Source organism: Mustela nivalis (assembly GCF_964662115.1).
Source record: "Mustela nivalis genome assembly, chromosome: 6".
NCBI lineage: Eukaryota > Metazoa > Chordata > Mammalia > Carnivora > Mustelidae > Mustela > Mustela nivalis.
The window spans coordinates 34,210,694-34,232,891 of record NC_139025.1 but is presented as its reverse complement, the minus strand read 5'-3'; the positions used below and the strand labels follow the sequence as shown (position 1 = coordinate 34,232,891).

Sequence of the window (22,198 nt, the reverse complement as noted above, 5' to 3'; positions counted from 1 at the left end):
TAATTTATATGAATACCAAAAACAGATTATTTTTGCATATCTATTAATTCAGTTTAGTGATATTATGGAAGAAGCAAGTTTAGCATTTGTATTTGACTGATTTACTAGCAGACATTTAAAAATTATGGATCCAAAGTTGTTTGAAAAAGTAACAACATTGAGTATGTAGAAGTATTGCATTATGAGACACTAAATATTGAGTATCAGCCCCAGTCAGCCACTTACAAATTTTGAGAGCTAATAGACTTCAGTTTCTATTTCTGTAGCACCCTGGTATTAAATTTATCAGCCTCTAAATTCCCTTGTAGGCCTATAATATCATTCCTTTGAAATAAGTTTCTCCACTGACTTGAATAAATATTATCACTCTAGTTAGCCCTTCTCTCTAATATTATATTAGTATCTAATTAATATAAAATAATTAAGGCCATTCATCCCAGCTTTTGCATTCCATGCTACTACATAGAGGTAGAGATCATCACCTGAAAACATTCTAACCTCATTTAAGATTTTTCTCATTCATATCAAGCTCATCTCTTTTAAATGGAATACTGGTTTCTCTAGGTTTCCACTGGAGTTGTATTCAAGTTATAGGAAGAGAGGAAAGTAAGAACTGTAGAAATACAAGGAATAGTGAAATTATGAATACCACTTTTCAGTTCCGCTTAATAGCTTTGCTTTGTATAAATATATTTTTAATGCTTTGGGAGGTGTGTTTTGTGCAAAAAGCAGCTGAACAAAGGGCCATCATTATTTTTGCAGCTAATTTTGGAGTTGATTAGATAGAGCCATGATTCAAATCCATGTAATTAACTGCTGTGTCTCACGTAGTTCAATACATGAGTTCAACTGAGCATATCCCAAACTAACATAATCTCTAGATCTTTATTGTAAAATAGTATATATCCTAAAACTGGTCATGTATTTTCTTGCCCAAAATTTCAGCATCACCTGCTGTCCCTACTTTTTCCTTTCATTAAAAACAAAACAATACATTAATTCAGAAATATAATTCAATGAATATTTTTTAGGGACTATTATCTCAAGTACTATGCTGGGTAATTGGGAATACAGCAGTAGATAGACTTCTTAGCCCTGCTCTCAAAGACCTTAGAGAGGAGTTGATATGAGAAAAAAAAATTGCAACAAATCTATCAGACAAAGTGTTATAATCCAAAGAGCTCTTCTAAGCTCATAGGGAAAAATGAAATAAAATAACTAAAGAGCAAGAACAGCCATTTTATAAAAAGAAATAAATTCAGCAAAGAAATTATCAAAAAACATGCATCCTGTCACTAGAAATCTATTTTAAATTTGAAACAATACAAATTTTGCAGTCCAATAAAAACCTTTTTTTTTTTTTATTTATTTTACTTGACAGACAGAGATCACAAGTAGGCAGAGAGGTAGGCAGAGAGAGAGGAAGGAAAGCAGACTCCCTGCTGACCAGAGAGCCCAACGCGGGGCTTGATCCCAGAACCCTGGGATCATGACCTGAGCTGAAAGCAGAGGCTTTAACCCACTGAGCCACCCAGGCACCCCCAATAAAAACCATTTTTAAATTATAATCATCCATACTATAATGAGCAGTGACCTGATTATTCCTATTGACACTAATAGGAAGGAATATAAGTCTGTGTGACCTTTCAAGTGAACATATATGTAAGGATATAATATATCCTTAAAATTTTTCTTATATTTTAATCAATCACAGTTGCCATAAATATATCCAGTAGAAACTATCAAAGAAGCCATTAAAGACTTATATATAAGATTATTTATTATACCATTTTTCAAATTCATAAAAAATTAGAACCAACCTTAATGTCTATGGTTAAATAATTTACACATGCATATTTGAATCATTTATATAACCCCCCAAAAATCATATCTTTTGGAGTACTTAATGACATGGGGGGAAAACTCAAAATAAAATATGTGGTTAGAAAAAAATAGGTAAACAATAGTGCATAGGGATAGAATTGCAAATTATTTTGTAATCTATATTATTTTTTAAACCAGAAAAATAAAAATTTTTGTTATTCAAATAGGGTCTGATAATGACAGATAATGCCTGCTTTTCAGATTTATAACAGATCTTCATAAAGTCAACTATTTATTTGTTTTTATAACTATATTTATACGAGAGCATTTTAATATCTAGGCTAAACCATTCAATTCTCAATCTTGCTGGGTAGAAAATTATATCACATTTCAGTGGAAGTTTTAAAATAAAATGTTTTCTGTTTCATACAAATAATAAATAATTCTTAGTAACGTACACTGTACTACTTTAAGTTATTTCAAAGTGCTTAATAACTTTTATACCACACCATTGATGGGCTTCATAATTTCTTTCAGAGAGATAAGAAATTTGAAAAGAAAAGAACATGGATTGCATTATGTAAACTCTGGCAGGAAATAACTTGCTGAAAAGTCTAATTTTGTATAGATTGTTTTGGAATCAAAGCTATTATAGAAACTTAAAGATCAAAATTAAATCCATAATAAACTATAAATAAATAATTTCATATGTTAATATATCATGAGAAATAAGATCCTTAAATAGGAAGGATTTCCTAAGGATAAAAATTTTTTGTCAGGAAGAGGTAGGTTGGTGGATCTGTGACGTGTTAACAAGATTCTGATTTTGACTTCTCTTTTCCTTGTTAACCTTTGCAACTCTTTCCTTGGTCTTCTCTATTCTTTTGTTGGTTTAGTTTATAATCATATTGCTTTTCTTCAGAAATGCATTATTTATTTTTCTTTGACATATGTCACCTTCCTTTCATTTCTTCCTTCTTTTTTACTTTGCCTTAATAAGTCACATATGAAACAGTTGTTTTATGATGAAGCAACAGTTTTTTTTAAAGAGATGAAGTATAGCTAATTAAAATATTAACCAGACCCCAAAAGTATTTATTTTCAAGAGTATGTTTAATTTTTGAGCTCTGAGGTGATACACTGCAATATTTTCAGATTGTTTTTAATAATTATTTTGTTAAATATATTCTATTCTGTTAAATATATTCTAGCTGACAGGCTGAATAGAAAGTTGAAATGGTTTTGACCCTCTTTTGAAATCACAATGAAATACTTACAAAATGTTTTCTTCAGGGTAGAAAAATTATTAGTGATAAAATTTTTTGTTTTGCAACATTTTAATTTTCAAAGGAGATTTTTAAAAATCTCCTCCAAATCATAACTATAAGAAGCAATCCATAGTTGTACCAATATATATTGAGTGGTATTGGTTAAAAGATAAACAATTTCTAAGAAAAAAGTTTTATTTCCTCTCATTGATACCCATACTTAAGAAAACAGTAGCATAGGGGTGCCTGGGTGGCTCAGTGGGTTAAAGCCTCTGCCTTCTGCTCAGGTCATGATTCCCGGGTTCTGTAATCGAGCCCTGCATCGGGCTCTCTGCTCAGCAGGGAGCTGACTTCCCCCTCTCTCTCTGCCTGCCTCTCTGCCTACTTGTGATCTCTGTCTGTCAAATAAATAAATAAAATCTTTTAAAAAAAAAAAGTAGCATAATAAAATAGGGTTAGAAATATTTGTCTGCCAGGGTAGTTCTGAATGTAAATTATAGGTAATTCTAAAAATAAAGTAATTCAGTTACTAAGGCAAAAAAAGCAAGGAAAAATGTTTGCTTAATGTGCCATTTTAATTCAAATTAATATAAAATATATTATGAGAGAAAGAGGAAATCTACCTTAGCCATTCCATAAATGAGAGCCTAAAGTTTAATGAAAAGACCTGAGTGAAAATTTAATAGTACAGAGCATTTTTTTATTGATATGTCTCTAGAAAGCCCCTGAACCTGTCTAGACCTAAGTTCAAATACAGAAAATATACCGTCTCTTCTCAGATTTTTTGATAAATCTATAATAACTAAAGAGAAGTGTGAATACATACACCCAGTGATGTAGGAACCTAACTTAATGTCACTTTTACAAGCCTAAAATTTCTTTCAACTTTTATATTTTATTTTGAAAATTAATATAAAGTTGGATTTCTACTCCAAAATCTACATTTCCTTTAATACAGATAAAACATTTACAACTATTTATTGGCAGGGGAAGTGAGGGTGAGATGGAATAGTTTTCTTTTTTTTCTTTTCTTTTCTTTTTTTTTTTTTTTTTTTTTTGAGATGGGATAATTTTCTACCTTGTTAACAGTGGAAATGATTATATAGTGAGTTTGGATCTGGAGAATTGTTCTAAATCAAAAATAATGAACAACCCATACTGTATTAGCATCCAGGCAGTTTCTTTTGTTGCAGGATATTTCTAGAATTCAAGCTCTTATGAAAAAGGTAAATAAATATAGCAGAGTCATTTCACTGCTTTATAGGCTACATCCTGGTAATTAATCCTTGAGGATAAAATCCTTGAGGAGATTTCCAGGAGGCTGCAAAAGAGGTGATACATTGCAATATTCTCAGATTATTTTTAATAGATATATTATAGCTGAGAGACTGAATAAAAATTGAAATTTTTTTGACCCTCTGACTTATGCCTTTTGAAATCACAATGAAATACCTATAAAATGTTTTCTTCAGAGTAGAAAAACATTAATGATAACATTTTTGTTTTTGTTTTGTTTTAATTTTCAAACTTCATAAACTAATAATCTCAACCAGTCATAACCCCTACAATTCTTTACATCCAATTCTCAAACTTCATTTATATTGCAATAATCCTATATGTGATAAAGGCGTCTCTTAGTTACTGATGCAAAATGTTTAACCTCATAGACAAATATGGATAAAATTAGCTAATGATGTAGGATATAATAATTATCATGAAGAGTAAAGTAATTTATCTAACCCAAATGCTAATCTTTTGTGATTACTTTTAACTTCTTATCAAAGAAAAATAATCAGGCATTTGGGTTAGCTATGAATTTCTTTTATTTATATTACTTCATCATATTTGATGATTAAGGGTTGACTAGAATAAATGAGAGTATTAAACTAAAATCTACTGAAGTTACTTTTCTCTGGTTTTAATATTTAATTTATAAGACAAATCTTTTTTGAATTCTTTCTGAAGTTTTTCAGTATTAGCTATTATACCTGGTTCAGGGACCACAAAAAAATCACGTAACAGTTGAAATACAGCCACTTCTGGCTTTGATAACAACTACATGGTTTTCTAAAGTTGTTTCTTATGACAGTTTCAAATTTACAAAGTCAGATTTATATACAGAAAATTGATGACAAGCATTGGACAGATGAGCTTTCTGTTCCCAACATCTTTGTTTAAGTTGGTATTATTTTAAAAAATAATAAAAATAAAAATAAATTGGTATTATAGTCTATTTTTCACATTTAGAGTTAATGGGTGACTCTTACAACTCATTAAGTTTCTGTATTTGCACTTGCATTTGGAACTGAAATGGTTCAGGGAAAAAATTTTCCCATAAATAAATAAAATAACATTAAATATCTTCCATGGATGGAGAGACAGATAAACACACAAGACAGAGACACATATACATATACATCTTATAAGCATCAATTTTTTCCCGCCCATTTATTTCCAGGTCTCTAGAGGGAATACAACTATAAACTGGAAGTCAGAAACTGTGGATGTTTTTCCTAGATTTGTCATTAACAAATAACCTTGAAGAAGATACCTCATGTTGCTGGAATTTGTGTAATTTTAACTCTTCTGGAAATAAAAGACAATGTAGAAAATGGTGTTCACTTGTTAACAATTCTGAAAATCTTCAGTTTCTAAAAGTTCTCAGAAAAGAGCATGAGGCATTAGACTATATTTTTAATAGGAAATTACCTACTTTATCTTTATAATCAAGATATTGTGAGTCTCCACTTAAAATGGGAAATTGTTTTGATATAAAGATGTTCTCTAAGATCAAAGAAAATAGCACAAGAGAAAGAGTAGATATTGTAAGTTCACTGCCCATTCAGAAGCCCTCTCTTATAATGTTGCTATTCTAATTAGTATTAGACTAAGAAGTATTGACTAAGAAGAATAAGAATTGGTGATTATCTCTTGGGTATAACATTTAGCTAGTGCTGAAGAATTAATAAAAACTTTATCAAGTAAAACCAAAAGTTGACATAATTCTTTTATACCATGATGCTTTTTTTTTTTTTTCAAAATAAAAATTCAGTTTTCTCAGTATTATTCCTAAGCAATCTCCATATGCTATCAGAGAGATCCTAAAAGGGCTAAGAAAATCTATACCCTGTCTCTAGGAAATGTAATTTTGTAGCATGGTCAGGTTTCTTATTTGCCCTGAGGATTTTAACACTTGGAACCTGGCATCACATTATCACATTGATGCTTCCTCTACTGTCTTTTAAAAACAAAAACAAAAACAAAAACAAAACACCAGAACCATCACAGGTAACTTGACCTATGTTGGTCTGAATGGAAACCATCATTTTTCATGTGTAGGACCCATGGCATAAAAGTGCTTGGTCTGAAGCTTCCTCATTCTTCTTCCCTAACTTTTTTATTTATCTTCCTCTCTAACCAAGTATTAGTTCTTATTATAGCTCTATAAAAAAGAAAAAGAAAAAGAAAAATATTCTATTTTGTATCTCATCTAATAAAACACTTTGTGTTGAGAATCTTCCATTTCTCTTTTACATAGTGATGTCAAACCAGTTTTTAAAATAGTAGTTCCACTATTACTTTCTCCTATCTTACCCAAGAGGAAAATTCAACTGAAATAAAAGGAAGTTTTGAGGGAGTGAATGTATTTAACATTGGTCTGGCATTAAAATTTTCTGGTTGGGCAGCACGATTGTTTAATTGGGAATCTCAGTGACAGCTGAACAACCTCAGTGCTTGGGTCAGCAAGCAGAGGAGCTTCACTCTGTCACCTTTCAAGAATGATGCTTGTTAAAACTGATCTTTTCTCTAAGAGAAACACTCATGTTTTAGTCATATCATTGATGTTTTCTGATATTACAACAGAATAGACACTGTAACACTTAAAGAGACAATGTTCTCTGCATAGATATATTTGTAATTCTTTGTTCTTTGTAAACCAAACGCAAATGTAACAATATTCCAGATACTGCTACATCAGAAGTTCCCAAGATAACCAAAAGTAAGTCCCCATTTCCTAATCTCAGGAATAATGCTATAATAAAGACAATTCTAGTGACCAGCCTATTTGCAGAGCATGTCATATATCCTCTGGGTTAGTTAACTCCTTGGCTTCCTAAGAGATTCTTCAAAGAGTCAAATGATGTTTTTGCATGTTTTACTTACTAATGTATAGAAAAATTTTTAAGTTCACTTTTTCTTTATTCTGTCTTTTTTACCCATCTTCCCTCATTGTAGCAAATTAGACGGCCGGATGAAAGCAAAGGAGTTGCTAGTAGAGTTGGATCCCTCAAAGTAAATATGTTTCTAACATTTTTTGGCAAGATTTCGTCTATAGCCTACACTTCTTCCTTTTTGGAGGGTGGTGGGAGGAAGGGGGCTTTTTCCATTTTTCACCATCCCATTTTTTTTATTTTAATATTTTTATTGGCTGTTGGGTCATATTTTTTTGTTGTTGTTTGTTTCAGCTACACATAGAGCAACCAGCTGAAGGCAAGATGCCAAATAACTAGCTTTGAATGGCACCACAAATAAAAGAAAGGGCAATTGTCTCATTACAGGTGCCTATAATTTGGGGTTCTAGAGTAAACCGTTCCTCTGACTGATGTCACTGACTATGTGTTAAGTTCCTGTTACACAGAGAACTAATATTTATTTTCAGAATATTATCTCCCCTTTTTGCTTTTTTTATAAAAAGTAACTAAATGTTATGTTAGTGTCATTACCATTTGTAGTTCACTGCAGAAAAAATAATTACTATGAGTTAGTAACATGTATTTTATATACATATATACACATATAGATGTGTGTGTATACATATATAAAATCTTAAGAATTAGAAAAAGAATTTTATATGATGCTGGTATAATGGGCTCACATATAGCTAATAGTATTTGAACACTTTTAATCTCCTTCGATTTGTTTTTTTTAAGTTAAAAAATTGATATAACAGTCAATAGAAACCAACATATATCAAAATGTTTGCCCATTTGTGTATGTCATCTGCTAATACACAACTTAAGGATTTCTAATATGATGGTCCCATTTGCTAGTTGTTAAATATCTATTTGGCCAATATATCTTGGGAACTCGATACTCTTAACATTCAATGATTATGAAAAGGTAAGCCAGTCATCATCCTTTAGAAACAGAGATATAACCATTGGTCACTTTTAATGCTGCCACCATAAATGCAAGTTAGAAAATTTGCTGAATTTTAAAAATATGCTGAAGAATTTCCCCCCAGATTAACTACTACTTGTATCTCAATCCCATTTGTCCTAACAGCAATAGTAACTGTTAATCAAAATGACAGTTTACTGCATTGGGATATCCCAAAATTCATTAACTACCTTGAGGGCTATTATCAAGTCAATTCAAAATTTTATACACCTCCTATTTATTTCCATTTAACAATTTATGCTGTACTAATTTTTGCACTCCTTCCTCTCCTTGCCTCTTCTGCCTTCTTAATTTTACTTTTTTTTGTTGTTATTTATTTGTGTGTGTGCACGCACAAGAGTGCACATGGATGAAGGTGTGTCTGTATGTTTGTGTCCTTTATTCCAGACAAGCCATCTTCTCTGTTCTCTAACACTGCTGTATACTGGGTAGCATTTTTGTTTTGTTTTGTTTTTAATGTTTTTTCACTAAGAATAATGAGAGGGGATGGGAAGTGTTGATTATATGCCTCTTTCAAAATCAAGGCAAGTTAAAATGATTCAGTCAGAAAAATATAAGTTCATGTATCCCAGTGACATCAGTAGCATTCCTCACTGTCTACTTGTGAGGTATCATATTTTACCTTTGTCTTTAAGGGAACATAAGTCCATTTTTGTTTGGAGTATGGATTATGAGCCAGATTCAAATGAAAAAGTGAAGTGTGAGATAACTTTTTAGAAATTATTGATAGTGAAATAAAGATAAAATGGCATCCATAAGTACAGCACCATCTGCTATAAACGATTGTGTGTGCAAGTGCGCATGTGTTTAATTATCTCTAAGTTCAGCTTTTGGCTGTATAGAGCTTTAACTTAAAATTGTATGTTTATTATTTTTAAGTATATATACATATATGTGTATATGTGTATATATATATACACACACACACACATGTATATGTATAAGATCAAAGAAAGATACATGTTAGGGTTCAATCAGTTTAATATGGTTTCAGCTTTAAATCAAAAAGTGTATTTGGGTAAAGCAAATCTCATAATTTCTAAATATTTTTACTCCATAATGTACCAAATAGAAAATTTTAAAGTGAATCTCTAGGAGATTATAAAGATAGTTATAGTATTTATTTTCTCCAACACTTTGGGGAGAAAAGATGCTATAATTAAAATAAAAGTTGGCTTCCTAGTCACAGGTTTATTGAGCATGTATTCTTGTGTTACGCAAAGATCTTTGATGTTTTGAAATGTTTGCAAAAGGCAGTGAGAAATGTATAATGCTATGATCTTATTTTTAAAAGGAAAAAAGAAAATGGAAAAGAGAACAAGTTGCTTTTTCAATTCATTTTCTGATGTTTACATGTAGCTCCATCGAAAGCTGGAGGAGCTCAGAGATCACCTAGAAGGCAATGTGAAAGGATACTCTCTCAGAGTAAATGTACGATTTCACTCGGTGATTTTTTTTTTCCTAAACTTCTGCTGACTGGTAATTCCAAATCTGATTGGTTTGTCCTCTCATCTCCATCTTTTTTACTTTCTGTCTCTTTTCTCCCTCTCTTTCTTTCCTAGCTGTAGCTTCATGCTTACATTTATGAAATAAAGATTAAATTGGCAGGAAAGAGGACACTTAAGCCACACTAGCATTGCAGTTGATTTAATAACTTTATGGCTCCAGTACAAAATAAAAATTTTCTTTTCAAAATCTGTGTTTCTTACACAATTGTTGAATTTTCTGAGAATGTTTTCATGAGACTTCACTTGGAGCTTTTCCATTGACCGTGTCTTCTACCCCTTGTTGGATTTGTCAGCAAGACTATAAATTATTGGCTGGATCCAAGTGATAGAGCCTTGATGATTCAATTGCATTTGTCAAGGAAAATGATCAGTGTTAGAGTATCATCGTAGATAATCTAGCAAATAGACACATTTTTCTGAGTTAATAGACTTTTCTTAACTCAAACTCTTTGGGAATAGCTATAAGATTCTTTTGTTTAAAAAAATTAGGCAGTAGGCATCTTCAATGTCATATAACATCATATAAATACTTGAGATAAAGGCTAATTTACCCAAGACAACACTTTGAAGGAGAACAATACCTTATAGCCACTCAATACTGTACATGTGTCAGATAGGCAATACTAACAATTATATTTTTTGTGACCTATAGAGCTCAGACTCAGAATAGTTCGTCCTTCTCCTGAATATATCTTTTCAAGAGAAATGGAAATAAAATCTCTGAAATGGTAAATGGTATAAATATTGCAGAAGAAAAGCAAAATTATTACAGTAAATAATTTCTCACTCTGTTTAGCTCTGACAACCCATTCTTGGGGCTTTTTAAAAGTTTCTATCAATCCTAGCCTGGATTTACTTCTCCCAAGATTATTGCCATACCTTTAATTCATATTGCTATAATAGTTTTTTTAAAGAGTAGAATAAACAATAATAGTAATACATTAATTCTCTGGCTTCTCAGCTTGTTTTTAATTATGTACCGTACATAGTTACTTATATCTCCATATTAAACATCTGATTACTCAAATCCAAAGCTGTTTTTATAGTATTAATCATTAAATTCTGATTGCAGTTAATGCAAGTGTCTTGCTTTTCTGTTTTCTTGTGACCCAGTCCTTCTTTTCTCTGAATATTCTTACAGAATTTCAAAGATCAACCATAATCACTCCCAGAATTACTCCACTACCTTAAAAAGAAGATTATATGAATTTTATGATTAAATCAGTCTAAAACATACCTGAATATTATTCTAGAAAGCCCTAAAGAGATTCTGACAATATTAGTAAATGTATTTCATGTCATACTCTCTGTAACCAACCATGAGAAGTGATGGTGGTTTTATTTTCCCTATCAAACCAAAACTAGAAAGTTAAGACTTCTTATGGTCTATATGGAAGGGATTTATGTTAGATTAGGATTAAAAGTTTTGTGCTTCAAAGATTAAATTATATACATGCCACTTTTCAATTTCTTTTTTTAACACCTGTACTGCATGGTACAATATGTAATAAGTAGTAAGCCCAATGTCTTCATCTTTTGTTTCATTTGCTGGGTCACACTTTGTTCTGATTATCTTTTTTTCTAAAAAGATTGAATATTAGATAAATCATTCTAAGATTCCCTTTAACTAGAAATGTATGGGGAGGAAAACTATCAAAAGGCAAATTGTATCTTTGGTAGAGAGTTCAGCTTAAAGGAGATGCATATCAAATATTTATCTGAGTGTTCAGTTTCTCCCTTTCCTTTTAATTCCCATTATCCCAGAATGCCTTAAAATAACCCTTTCATGTTAACAGTTTTTGCTTAGAAGCAGAATAAAGTTATTCTCACTTCCATAAGCTATATAAACAGATTTTGTTTCTAAAATGAGATGAATTGGCATATAAATGAAAAATTTATTGTAGGCATCTATATACAAGAGTAAGTATGTGAATGTCTTTTAATTCATTGAAACATTTCTAAATAGTTCAATAAGATGAAATATTAAAAACCATGTTTGCACTTAAGTGTTTTATTTAATAGTTGGAAAATGAGACATCATTCAAATGTCTGGGATAAGGATTTAATTAAATCATCAATACTTCAATGGGTATCATCTATATGATATATTACTCTTTAGAGAGAAAAGAATCCTGCATCCTTAATTATTAATGATAATCAGTGATATAAAGTAGAATATTCTAAGATATAACTTTTGGAATAATAATAAACTATTTTTCATATGAAAATAGACTTCATCCTATATTGGCACTTTTATAGCAAAAAATAGGATATGTCAGATTCTTGAATTATAAATTAAGAATATATCATCATTTTCTATACATGGTACAAAGCAGAAGTATTCTGAACCCCAAATGAGTTTTTAGTAATTTTAAAAACAAAACTATCATCTTGTGCCTTTACAAATTATTATCTTATAAGCAGAGTTTGCCTAATTTAATGTAACTTCAAAAGTTACTACAAATCCTTGGACTGATAATGTGTTGAGAATAATGACTAGAAAATAACACTACATAAAGGAAAAAAATATCTTTACATTTAAGAAGGTGTGAGATAGATTAAAAAAAAAAAAAAACATTTCCACAATGGAATATTGCTCAGCCATCAAATAGAATAAAATCTTACCCTTTACATCAACCTGATGGAACTGGAGGGTATTATGCTGAGTGAAATAAGTCAATAAGAGAATAACAATTATCATATGGTTTCACTCATATTTAGAATGTAAGAAATAGCGCAGAGGATCATAGGAGGAGGGAGGGAAAACTGAATGGGAAGAAATCATAGAGGGAGACAAACCATGGCAGACTCTTAATTGTAGGAAACAAAATTAGGGTTGCTGGAGGAGCGGCGGGTGGGGGGATGAGGTAACTGGGTGACGGCCATTAAGGAGGACAGGTGATGTAATGAGCACTGGGTGCTATATGCAACTGATGAATTAATGAACTCTACATCTGAAATTAATGATGTACTATATGTTGGCCAATTGAATTTAAATTGAGAAAAAGAAAAAATACTCAAATACATGAATCTAGTCAGAAGAATATTAAAAGTTAGGCTTAAGATTGAAAAACGTGTAAACATTTGAATTGAAAAGCATAATACAAACTAATACCTTATTTAGATAATATAAATCAAGGTAAGTTTACAAAGTTGAAGCTAATTAAAGAGTGATGGGGCCCTGGAAAGTTTGAGTGTTGAAATATTCAGAGAAAAAAAACATAAACGCTCATGAAATAAAGACAAGTAAAAAGAAAAGAAAGGAGAGGAGTAAAAATGCCACAAAGCCACAAATTTTATGTTTTCATTTAGTCTATGTAGTATGAAGGTAAATTTCTATTCAGCTGTAAACATATGCAAATAGATTTTGGGTAACCAAATATGTTAATTTTTTAAAGGCTTTGACAAAGAATAAAAGGGAAGATGACTTATGAAAACAGACTATTGACACATAAGCAAACTAGGAATTAGATAATGAAGTAAAAGGAATGTGATAGTTTTAAGTACTTGCTATGATAACATAAAATAAAAGGATGTGTTATTTGAAGTAGAAAAAGTTAAGGGAAGAGTTATCACTTAAAATATGTTTTTAATAAGTTTAAGAAAAAGTCATGTGTTTTAAAGAATGATTTTTAAATGTTTAACAATTTTCTGAATGCTGAAATAAGACTAATATGAAATAAGATCAATATAAATAATGGATTAGATAGTTGTGATTTTATAGATTTTTTTAAGATCAGCATTTTCATTGCAGTCTTAGTTCTGAACAACTGTTCTTATATTTCTGATGAAGTGTTTGGAGCTTTTTTATATTCATCAAATTAATGCTATAACTCCGGGTTCAGCAAACTAAATCTCCTGGGCCAAATCCTGTTTCTCTTTTGTGGGCCACAAGCTAGGAATGATTTTTGCATTTTTAAATGATGGGAGTGACCAAAAGAATGTCATTTCACAGCACGTAAAAAGCACATGAAATTCAAATTTCAGTGTCCAAAAATAAAGTTTTATTGAAACACAGCCACATTCATTCATTTGCATATAATCTATGGTTGCTTTTGTGCTACAAAAGTAAAGATGAGCAGTTACAGTAAAGACCATATGGCACGCAAAGCCAGAAATGTTTACTGTCTGACTATTTACAGAAAAGTTTGCTGAGACCTGCTGTAACAAGCTAGTGTGTCAAAATGACAGTAACAGAGAAGTGATTACAATAGAGACTCTGTAAAATTATCTTCATTTTAGAGCTTAAGAAAATGAAAGCTGCTGATTTTAGGGGGATGGTTTCAGATTATTCTGCCTGGAAGCTTATGTCTAAAAGAGTTAATACCCTGAAATCTTCTATCTTTACATTTTTAGTCATCTGTTTGCCATTGTTTTATCATACACACACACACACACACACACACAAAGTAAACCCACCCTGGGATTAACATTAAACCCCTAAAATATAGAACTGTCATATAGATAAACTATACATTATAAATTACTCTTTGTTGAGGAGCACCCCTACAGAGATTAAGGGTAAAAAGATAAATTCCAATCTTGTTCTCTCAAACTTTTAAAAAATGTATTTTAAGAGTATATTTGCTGCACACCACATTTTTCTGTTTATTGCTTCAATATATCTTATTAAAGATAAGACCACCTTTTGATTTTTCATACGTAACTGCACCAAGAAATCATTCCATCTACAGGAAATTTTGTACAACTGGCAAAGACACCATGACAGGATCAACCAATATGTCTTATCTTAACAGCACTTGAATATCTAGAAGGCATCTGCATTGAATCAGTCAACCCTGACTAAAGTAAGGAAGAACAGCAAATAAGCATTCAGTAGTTTTTAAATGAGTAAACATCAGTTTGTCTATATACTCTACTTTCTCAGGCAATTTTTAGAGTCTTTTGTAGATTATTTGAGCTTCCTAATAAGTCTTCCTTGTGTGATGTTTTGGCACTTGCCCATATTAATAATATGCATTTGTTTACTCTTCAATTTACAATAATTATGTATCATCCTGAGTGTCTTGGTAGATGATGTATCATAAATATGACCAGACTACAGTAATGATGAAGATGACAGTAAATCAACTTTAGTATTATCTGTTTGGAAAACAGGCTAATTTTGCTACCTTTCACTTTGTTAGAATTTGCTTAACTTGCATGTTAATACAATTCTGAGATTTCACTTCTACCGAATAACAAAAATCTTATCTGTTTTTAGAACAGAAAAAAAAATCTCATCTAATACTTATAAAATCTCCTTTAGTAGCTAAGACATCACAGAAGTGGGAATGACACACACTGTGAGATGTTTAATGCTTATTGAAGAATTGCCATTGTCAGAATTGACTTTAATACAAAATAAGGTACTAATAAAAGATCTCCTTGGCAAGTAAATTTCCCTAATAACAGGAAATGGAGAAGTGATGAGGGAAAAAAGATAAGACTCAAACTGTTTTGAAAGATAAAGTTTTTCAGTTTTATGGATATACAGAGACAGAACAAACGTGCATAGCCAAGTTTTCTTAGAATTAACACCTTGCTGAAGAAAATTAGATGTGTATATAGTTGGGAAAAAATTTTAATTTCTTGTATGTATAGAATTTACCATATTTTAGGAAATACCTCAAAGTAACCTTTTATGTAGCAGTGGTAACATTTTATCACAGATCTTTGTGATAGTAAATATAAAACCTTCTCAACATTATTTCACACAGTTCAATGTTTTAAATATAGAAGAAAAAGAGTTTGTATATTCATTTATTCATTAAACACTTACTGAGCACCTACAACAGTTTGCTGTGCTCATGGTAGAAATACAATTGAACAAATAAGATAATAAGGGCATTTCTGATTCCTCCACTGTGCCATCTTCTATATCTTCATTTCCCCCACCCTACCTTTGCATTTTATAACTTCATAAAGAATTTTTAAGTAGAGAATGCATACTTAAAAATTTAACTCACCTGGTATTATTAACAACCTAATGAAAGAAGAGGCCAGAGAATTGAACATGGCAGTGTGACAATCTATAAAGTAATAATAGGAGAGAAAATTATCAATTCAAAGCATGAAGATTAAACATTTTTTTAGTATAAAACAGCTGTTTTAAAAAAATCAGTAAAGCATTCTGATAGAAGATAGACTTGGACAAGAGTTATGTGTTTCAATTTTTGCCTCTTACGGTGTTTTTATTGTTATATACATTAATGTATCATATATACACACATGTGCATATGTGAGTATGTATATGTATGTGTATACACACACACACACACATGAAGATTCAGTAGTACTGTGAATGGAGTAATAGGAACAGGACATCAGAATCAGAACACTGAGCTGGCTTTGGTGCCCTCTTTAAAAAGCAAGATGAAGATGTACAGTAGAGTTCTCATCTTATAAATAACCTCACATGTAGTTTTCTAGTGTTCCTAAACCAATGAAGATCAGTGTAATACTACAGGAGAAAAATGATGTGTTCTACTTTCCGATTAACCTTAATGAGCATCTCCTTAGCAAGATCATACCAGATCTGATCAGAGGGAGTCATCTCAGTCATGGATTTTTTTTTTTTTTTTTTAGCTAGGTATTCTTTTTTAATCACAAGGTTCTCCTCCAATATCTTGAACCTTGAGATTTCCAAACTCAGGTGTCTGCTTATAAGGCTGTCTTGTTATCTGGCAAATGTGTTGGTGATGGAGCCATCTAATCTTCTGAGACCCTTACTATGCTATCATTTCCTCTTTAACAGTGTTTTCTTTTCCCCACTGCAAAACCAGGCTCGGCTTCCCTCGTGCTCATCTACCTATAGTGTATCTGAGGTATAATTTGCACGTGTTATCTTACATGGTCAACAACATGCTCGCCCTCACCATTTTTCTTATTTTATTTTCCTTTTGCCTTAATTTATTTTGCCTTGCACTTTGCACTTGGCTGAAAGGGATAAGGGTACCAAAGGGGGAAAGTTAGCAGTTTCGGAAGGAATTTTCTATGTTTTTATACTGTACTGTTTTCTGAGTAACTTTGGAGGGAGAGGGTAGTCACTGTATCATGTTGAAATGGTTAAAATCTAAATAGCCAACTTGATTGTTACCACCACTTTAATTCCATAAAAATTCCTTTGAGCCAGGTAATTTGTCATTAAATATTGGCTAAAGACAAAGATTCTGGTTTATAGGCCTGTATAGGTCCCTCTGGTAGCTGAAGATGTACAATGAATTAATGACAGTCTTGTCCCATTAACTATAGATACAGCATCCCAAATTGGCTATTAAATGAAGAGTTAATATAATTCCCCTGTTTTTATGTAAAAGGGAAGACTCATTCCTTTTTAGAAAACTGATTAGGTCACTTGGGAAAATAGTTTTCTTAAGTGATACTCGTATTTGTATAAGGTTCTTGTAGTCTGGAAGATTAATTTTATAATCACTAATGAGATTCATGTTCTTTTGACAAACTATTTTATATGACATTTGAACTATGTTTTTTGCCTTTTTAAGGGCCTAATTTCTTATTCTTACTGTGTAAAACCATATCATATCTGTTTCTGTTTTTGTGAAACAGATTCATTGAAATATTAACAGATTTTGAATATACTTTAAATCTACTTTCCAAAGCAGGGGGGCACTGTTGAGTAACTAAGAGAAAAGAGTATTTGTGCCTCCAAATACGGCTATAAATAAAAGTAATATCCTGTGAATTTTAAGATTCTAATTTTTTCCAGACAAAATATATTTCTACACATATTTAGTATTGTTAACTTCATTCTGATTGCAGAAATATCTCAAAAATGTCATGGCACTATCTAAAGTACCAGGTAGTGTATGCAGAACCACAGACAGGATAACATCTTTTGACTTTAGAAGGAATAGCTTGATCAAACCACTGTCTTCACAAGGTTGAATGAATTGAATAAAGAGTTTTACAGCCATCTTCTTTAATTTTTTCCTTTGCAATTTACAGATGTTTTAGATTTTTTTCTCTTAAACTTTATTTTGTAGAGAATTAATTTCTTCTTGAAATACATATCTGTAGGGAAAAGAAAGTAATGAAAAGCAAATAAATGACTTGCGATATCAGCAGACTTTAAAGAGACAAGATTAATATCATCTCATCACCACATTTTCCGTAGGTCTTTTCTTAATTCCCCAGAATTATGATTCCCAGTGTAAAAAATATATAACCCATTTCTTTCTGACACTTCATCCAGGCAATTCTCCATTTTCCATGAGAGTGTATAAGAAGTCTACCATTGGCATCATCTTCAGTCACAGTCTACAGCATCCATCAGGGTATTACTTTCTCTGTGACAGCATGTGTGCAGGAGGGTTCTCAGGTTGGAATGTGGAACTGGCTTCTGGGGGGATGGGATTGTGTATGCTGTAGCATTTGCTCCATAGCATTCAGCTCTTAAATGAACTCTGGCTTTATCTGGATTTGTTACTTTTCATTGTGACACTTTAGCTTTATTTATTTGTCATAAAATGTGTTTCTCTTTTTGTCATTTGTGGTAGGGTTTTTATATTCCCAATGACACATCTCTGTGGACTTCACAAGTGGTATTTATGTTTAATTTATGATGCTATAAAGACCAATAAGACCATGAAGAATGGCTTAGGGAATCTAATATTCATGATAACACTTCAGGCAGAATAACTCTCCATAATTTTTTCTACTTCATCTTAAATTGGTGAACAATTGTTTTGTAAAATTTTAGACTATGAATCTTAATAATTAGAATTTCAATAAATGTCCTGATATTTCAGTTTTTCATATGGAAGCCTCTTGATGGGATTGTTGGTTAGCTGTATTTTTTATTTTATAGCATCAGTGGAGGTGGCCAAACTTTCCATGACTCAATCGCTTCTTCCCTAACATTTATACCATCTTCACTGACCTTAGTACTAAAGGAATAATTCTCCAGTACCCAATGTAGCACACTGGCTTTATCAATTTCATGTCACTTTCTTCTGAATCATTCATAAGACCGAAAAATAAGCCATGTTCAAAAATGAGTCTAACCGTGAGTTATTCAAGAACAAGATAATTTCTAACCTTACCTGACTGATACTACTCAGCAAATATTACTCCATGTAGTTGATTGCCCCTTTGTAAAAATTACTTCTTTTACTATATGACAAGCTCTGTGTTTGACATCTCATTGATCTTATTTCAATTAGTCTTCACACAAGCTGTTTAGATATTAGGGTCAGCCTGATTTTATAAACCAGGAAACTAATCTCAAAGAGGTTAGATATCTTGCCTTACATCATAAAGTTTCCAAATGAGTGTCAGAAAATTGTTTTTTTCTTAAATACCATGCTTTCTGCTGTTCAGGAGTTATTAAAAGCCGTCAGCTCTGCATGGCATGCAATAATAGCCTTGTATTTTCACAGTATTTATTTACCTGGTTCAGGCTGATGATATAGTTTTTAGTTTTATCTTATGAGAGGATTTAGATGTACCTATAAGATACAAAGCTTTAATGCAGGAAATACTACAAAGACCTTCCTCTTGTAATCTATTATTCTTATTTTTCTTATATTTGGTCATTCAATAAGTATATATTGAATACCTACTATTTCTTCTTTAAATGTAATTATAATCTGCTGGCTGTATCTTGACCTTTGGAACTGGCTTCACATTTAGAATGCATAGAATACCATGAATGTAATGAGGTCAATATCACAGGTTCTACATGATTGTTCATCCCCTCAAATAAAAAGAAAGAAATCACCTTTCAAATTCCCAGCTAATCTCAGTTTTGCTCCAGCATTGTTCCACCAGTGTTCATTTTTTAATATCGTTTGAAAAAATTGCTTCAGAATTCACTTAGTTGAGACAAAAGCCAGAATTAGTATGATCCCCTTGTAGAGATAGTGCTCTTTGACTTATTTGAAAAGCTGAAATATATACTAGATATAAATCTTTTATGATTTGTAACAGTAAAAAAAAAAATGAAGACTTTAAAACTTTATCTTTAATGTCTTAGATTTCTCATTAGCAAGGCTGATTTAGATAATTTAAAATTTTGAAGGTAATTGATTTTTACTATTGTGTGGACACATACCAAGATTTGATTTAATTTTTTTAAGATTTTATTTATTTATTTATTTTGAGAGAGAGAGAGAGGGAGGGAGAACAAGCAGGGGGGAGGGACAGAGGAAGAGGGAGAACCAGGCTCCCTACTGAGTGGAGATCCTCTTGAAGGACTTTATCCCAAGACCCTGGGATCTTGACCTGAGCCAAAGGCAGATGCTTTACTGAGTCACCCAGGTGCCCCAATTTTATTTTTATTTTAATGCTTTAAAACTTTTAGCTACCCAAAAAGCACTGGCATTTTTAAGTTGTAGCATGCAAAACAGTTGCCCTTTGAAGCCAGCACACTTTTAAAACACTATTTCTGATCTAAACAAACCTTGGCTGACTGAAAGTTTGGGCCTTCTGCAAATGTAAACTTCAGTTGAATTGCAGATAGCATATCTACATAGTCAAGGGTGGAGGGAAAGCCGGAAAGGAAGGAAGAAAACTGGATTTTAAATACTGCAACATCTACACTGTGAAATGATCACCTCAGATTTTCTACTTCATAAAATCTCACTTAGAAAAACTATTAATAATCAATTTATTATTTATTTCAGTGTCGTTTTCTGTAGTGTCCCACTCTTTCCTGTCACTCTTATGTTTACTATTTTCATTCTGTTTGTATATAATACTTGGGAATTTGGAGATAATGTGAAGAAATCTGTTAGAATTGAAATCTTTTAATACACTACAACTTCTGCTCACCAAAGTTTCATAACTCCTACCTCACTTTTGAATTTTTAAAAAGTAATCAGAGTGGAGAGAGGGGCAAGATGGCAGAGAAGTAAGAGACCCTGTTTCAACTGGTCCCCTAAAGTAAGCTAAATATCTACCAGAACACTCTGAACACTCAGGAAATCAGCCTGAAATATAAGACTATATACCTCTGGATCTCTCCAGGGGCAGAAGACATCGGTGGAAAGGTAAGCAGAGTGGGAACGCTTAGACTGATATCAGAGGATAAACAGAAGGGGGAAGGAGCCACCAGAAGCAACCCATTGGAAAGTAATACCCCAAGATGGAAGTGCCCTGTGGTTTGGGGACCAGCATTAATTTGGTGTCTGGTTAAAAGCACTCAAAAAGAGCAAAAGATTTTAAGGTGCAACTGGTGGAATCAGATACCAAGATGCATAATACTGGCAAAAATCAGACACACAGACCAGTGGAACAGAGTAGAGAGCCAAAATATGGACCCACAACTCTATGATAAATAATCCTCGACAAGCAAGAAAAATATATACAATGGAAAAAAGACAGTCTCTTCAATAAATCGCGCTGGGAAAATTGGACAGCTATGTGTAATTGCATGAAACTTGACCATTCTCTTACACCATACACAAAGATAAATGCAAAATGGTTAAAAGACCTCAATGTGAGGCAGGAATCTATCAAAATCTTAAAGAAGAACATAGGCAGCAACCTCTTTCAAGACATGTCTCCAAAGGCAATGGAAAAAAAAGCAAAAATGAAGTTTTGGGACTTCATCAAGATAAAACGCTTCTGCACAGCAAAGGATACAGTCAACAAAACAAAAAGGTAACCCAAGAATGGGAGAAGATACTCACAAATGACACTACAGACAAACGGCTGATATCCAAGATCTATAAAGAACTACTCAAACTCAATGCTCAAAAAACAGATAATTATGTCAAAAAATGGGCAGAAGACATGAACAAACACTTCTCCAAAGAAGACATACAAGTGGCTAACAGACACATGAAAAAATGTTCATCATCATTAGCCATCAGTGAAATTGAAATAAAAAACACTTTGAGATACCACCTTACACCAGTTAGAATGGCCAAATATAACAAGACAGTAAACAAGTGTTGGAGAGGATGTGGAGAAAGGGGAACCCTCTTACACTGTTGGTGGGAATGCAAGTTGGTGCAGCCACTTTGGAAAACAGCGTGGAGATTCCTTAAGAAATTGAAAACAGAGCTACCCTATGACCCTGCGATTGACTACTGGGTATTTACCCCTAAGATACAGATGTAGTGAAAAGAAGGGCCATCTCTACCCCAGTGTTCAGAGCAGCAATGGCCACAATCGCCAAACTGTGGTAAGAGCCAAGATGCCCTTCAACAGACAAATTGATAAAGATATGGTCCTATATACAATGGAATATTATGCTTCTCTCGAATACCCAATTTTTGTATCAACATGGATGGGACTGGAGAAGATTATGCTGAGTAAAATAAGTCAAGCAGAGAGAGTCAATTATCATATGGTTTCACTTACTTGTGGAGCATAAGGAATAACATGGAGAACATTAGGAGAAGGAAAGGAAAAGTGAATTGGGGGAAATTGGAGGGGGAGATGAACCAT

The 22,198-nt window shown here is 32.2% G+C and overlaps 1 protein-coding gene and 1 long non-coding RNA gene across 18 annotated transcripts in view; one reads left to right on the top strand and one right to left on the bottom strand.

Annotated features, from left to right (window-relative positions):
• GPHN (gephyrin) overlaps positions 1-22,198 on the top strand; it is a 643,001-nt gene that overhangs the window by 445,245 nt on the left and 175,558 nt on the right. For 6 of the 16 annotated variants that reach the window (XM_082734089.1, XM_082734099.1, XM_082734093.1 and 3 more), the window contains 2 exons: positions 7,329-7,385; positions 16,567-16,608. The exons of 4 other annotated variants lie outside the window; for them this stretch is intronic. In XM_082734089.1, coding sequence (XP_082590215.1) covers positions 7,329-7,385; positions 16,567-16,608 — 99 coding nt within the window. The remainder of the gene's footprint in view (positions 1-7,328; positions 7,386-16,566; positions 16,609-22,198) is intronic. 6 more of the 16 variants (XM_082734090.1, XM_082734087.1, XM_082734098.1 and 3 more) reach the window with 1 other exon arrangement.
• The window catches only part of LOC309866383, a 33,610-nt gene continuing 21,169 nt past the window's right edge, over positions 9,758-22,198 (bottom strand). Inside the window, exons 2-4 of one of the 2 annotated variants that reach the window (XR_014312622.1) lie at positions 17,601-17,815; positions 15,751-15,813; positions 9,758-10,176 (exon numbers count right to left, since the gene is read on the bottom strand). This is a non-coding gene — a long non-coding RNA (uncharacterized lncRNA). Of the gene's footprint in view, positions 10,177-14,168; positions 15,814-17,600; positions 17,816-22,198 lie in introns of those variants that run through there. The other variant, XR_014312623.1, reaches the window with a different exon arrangement.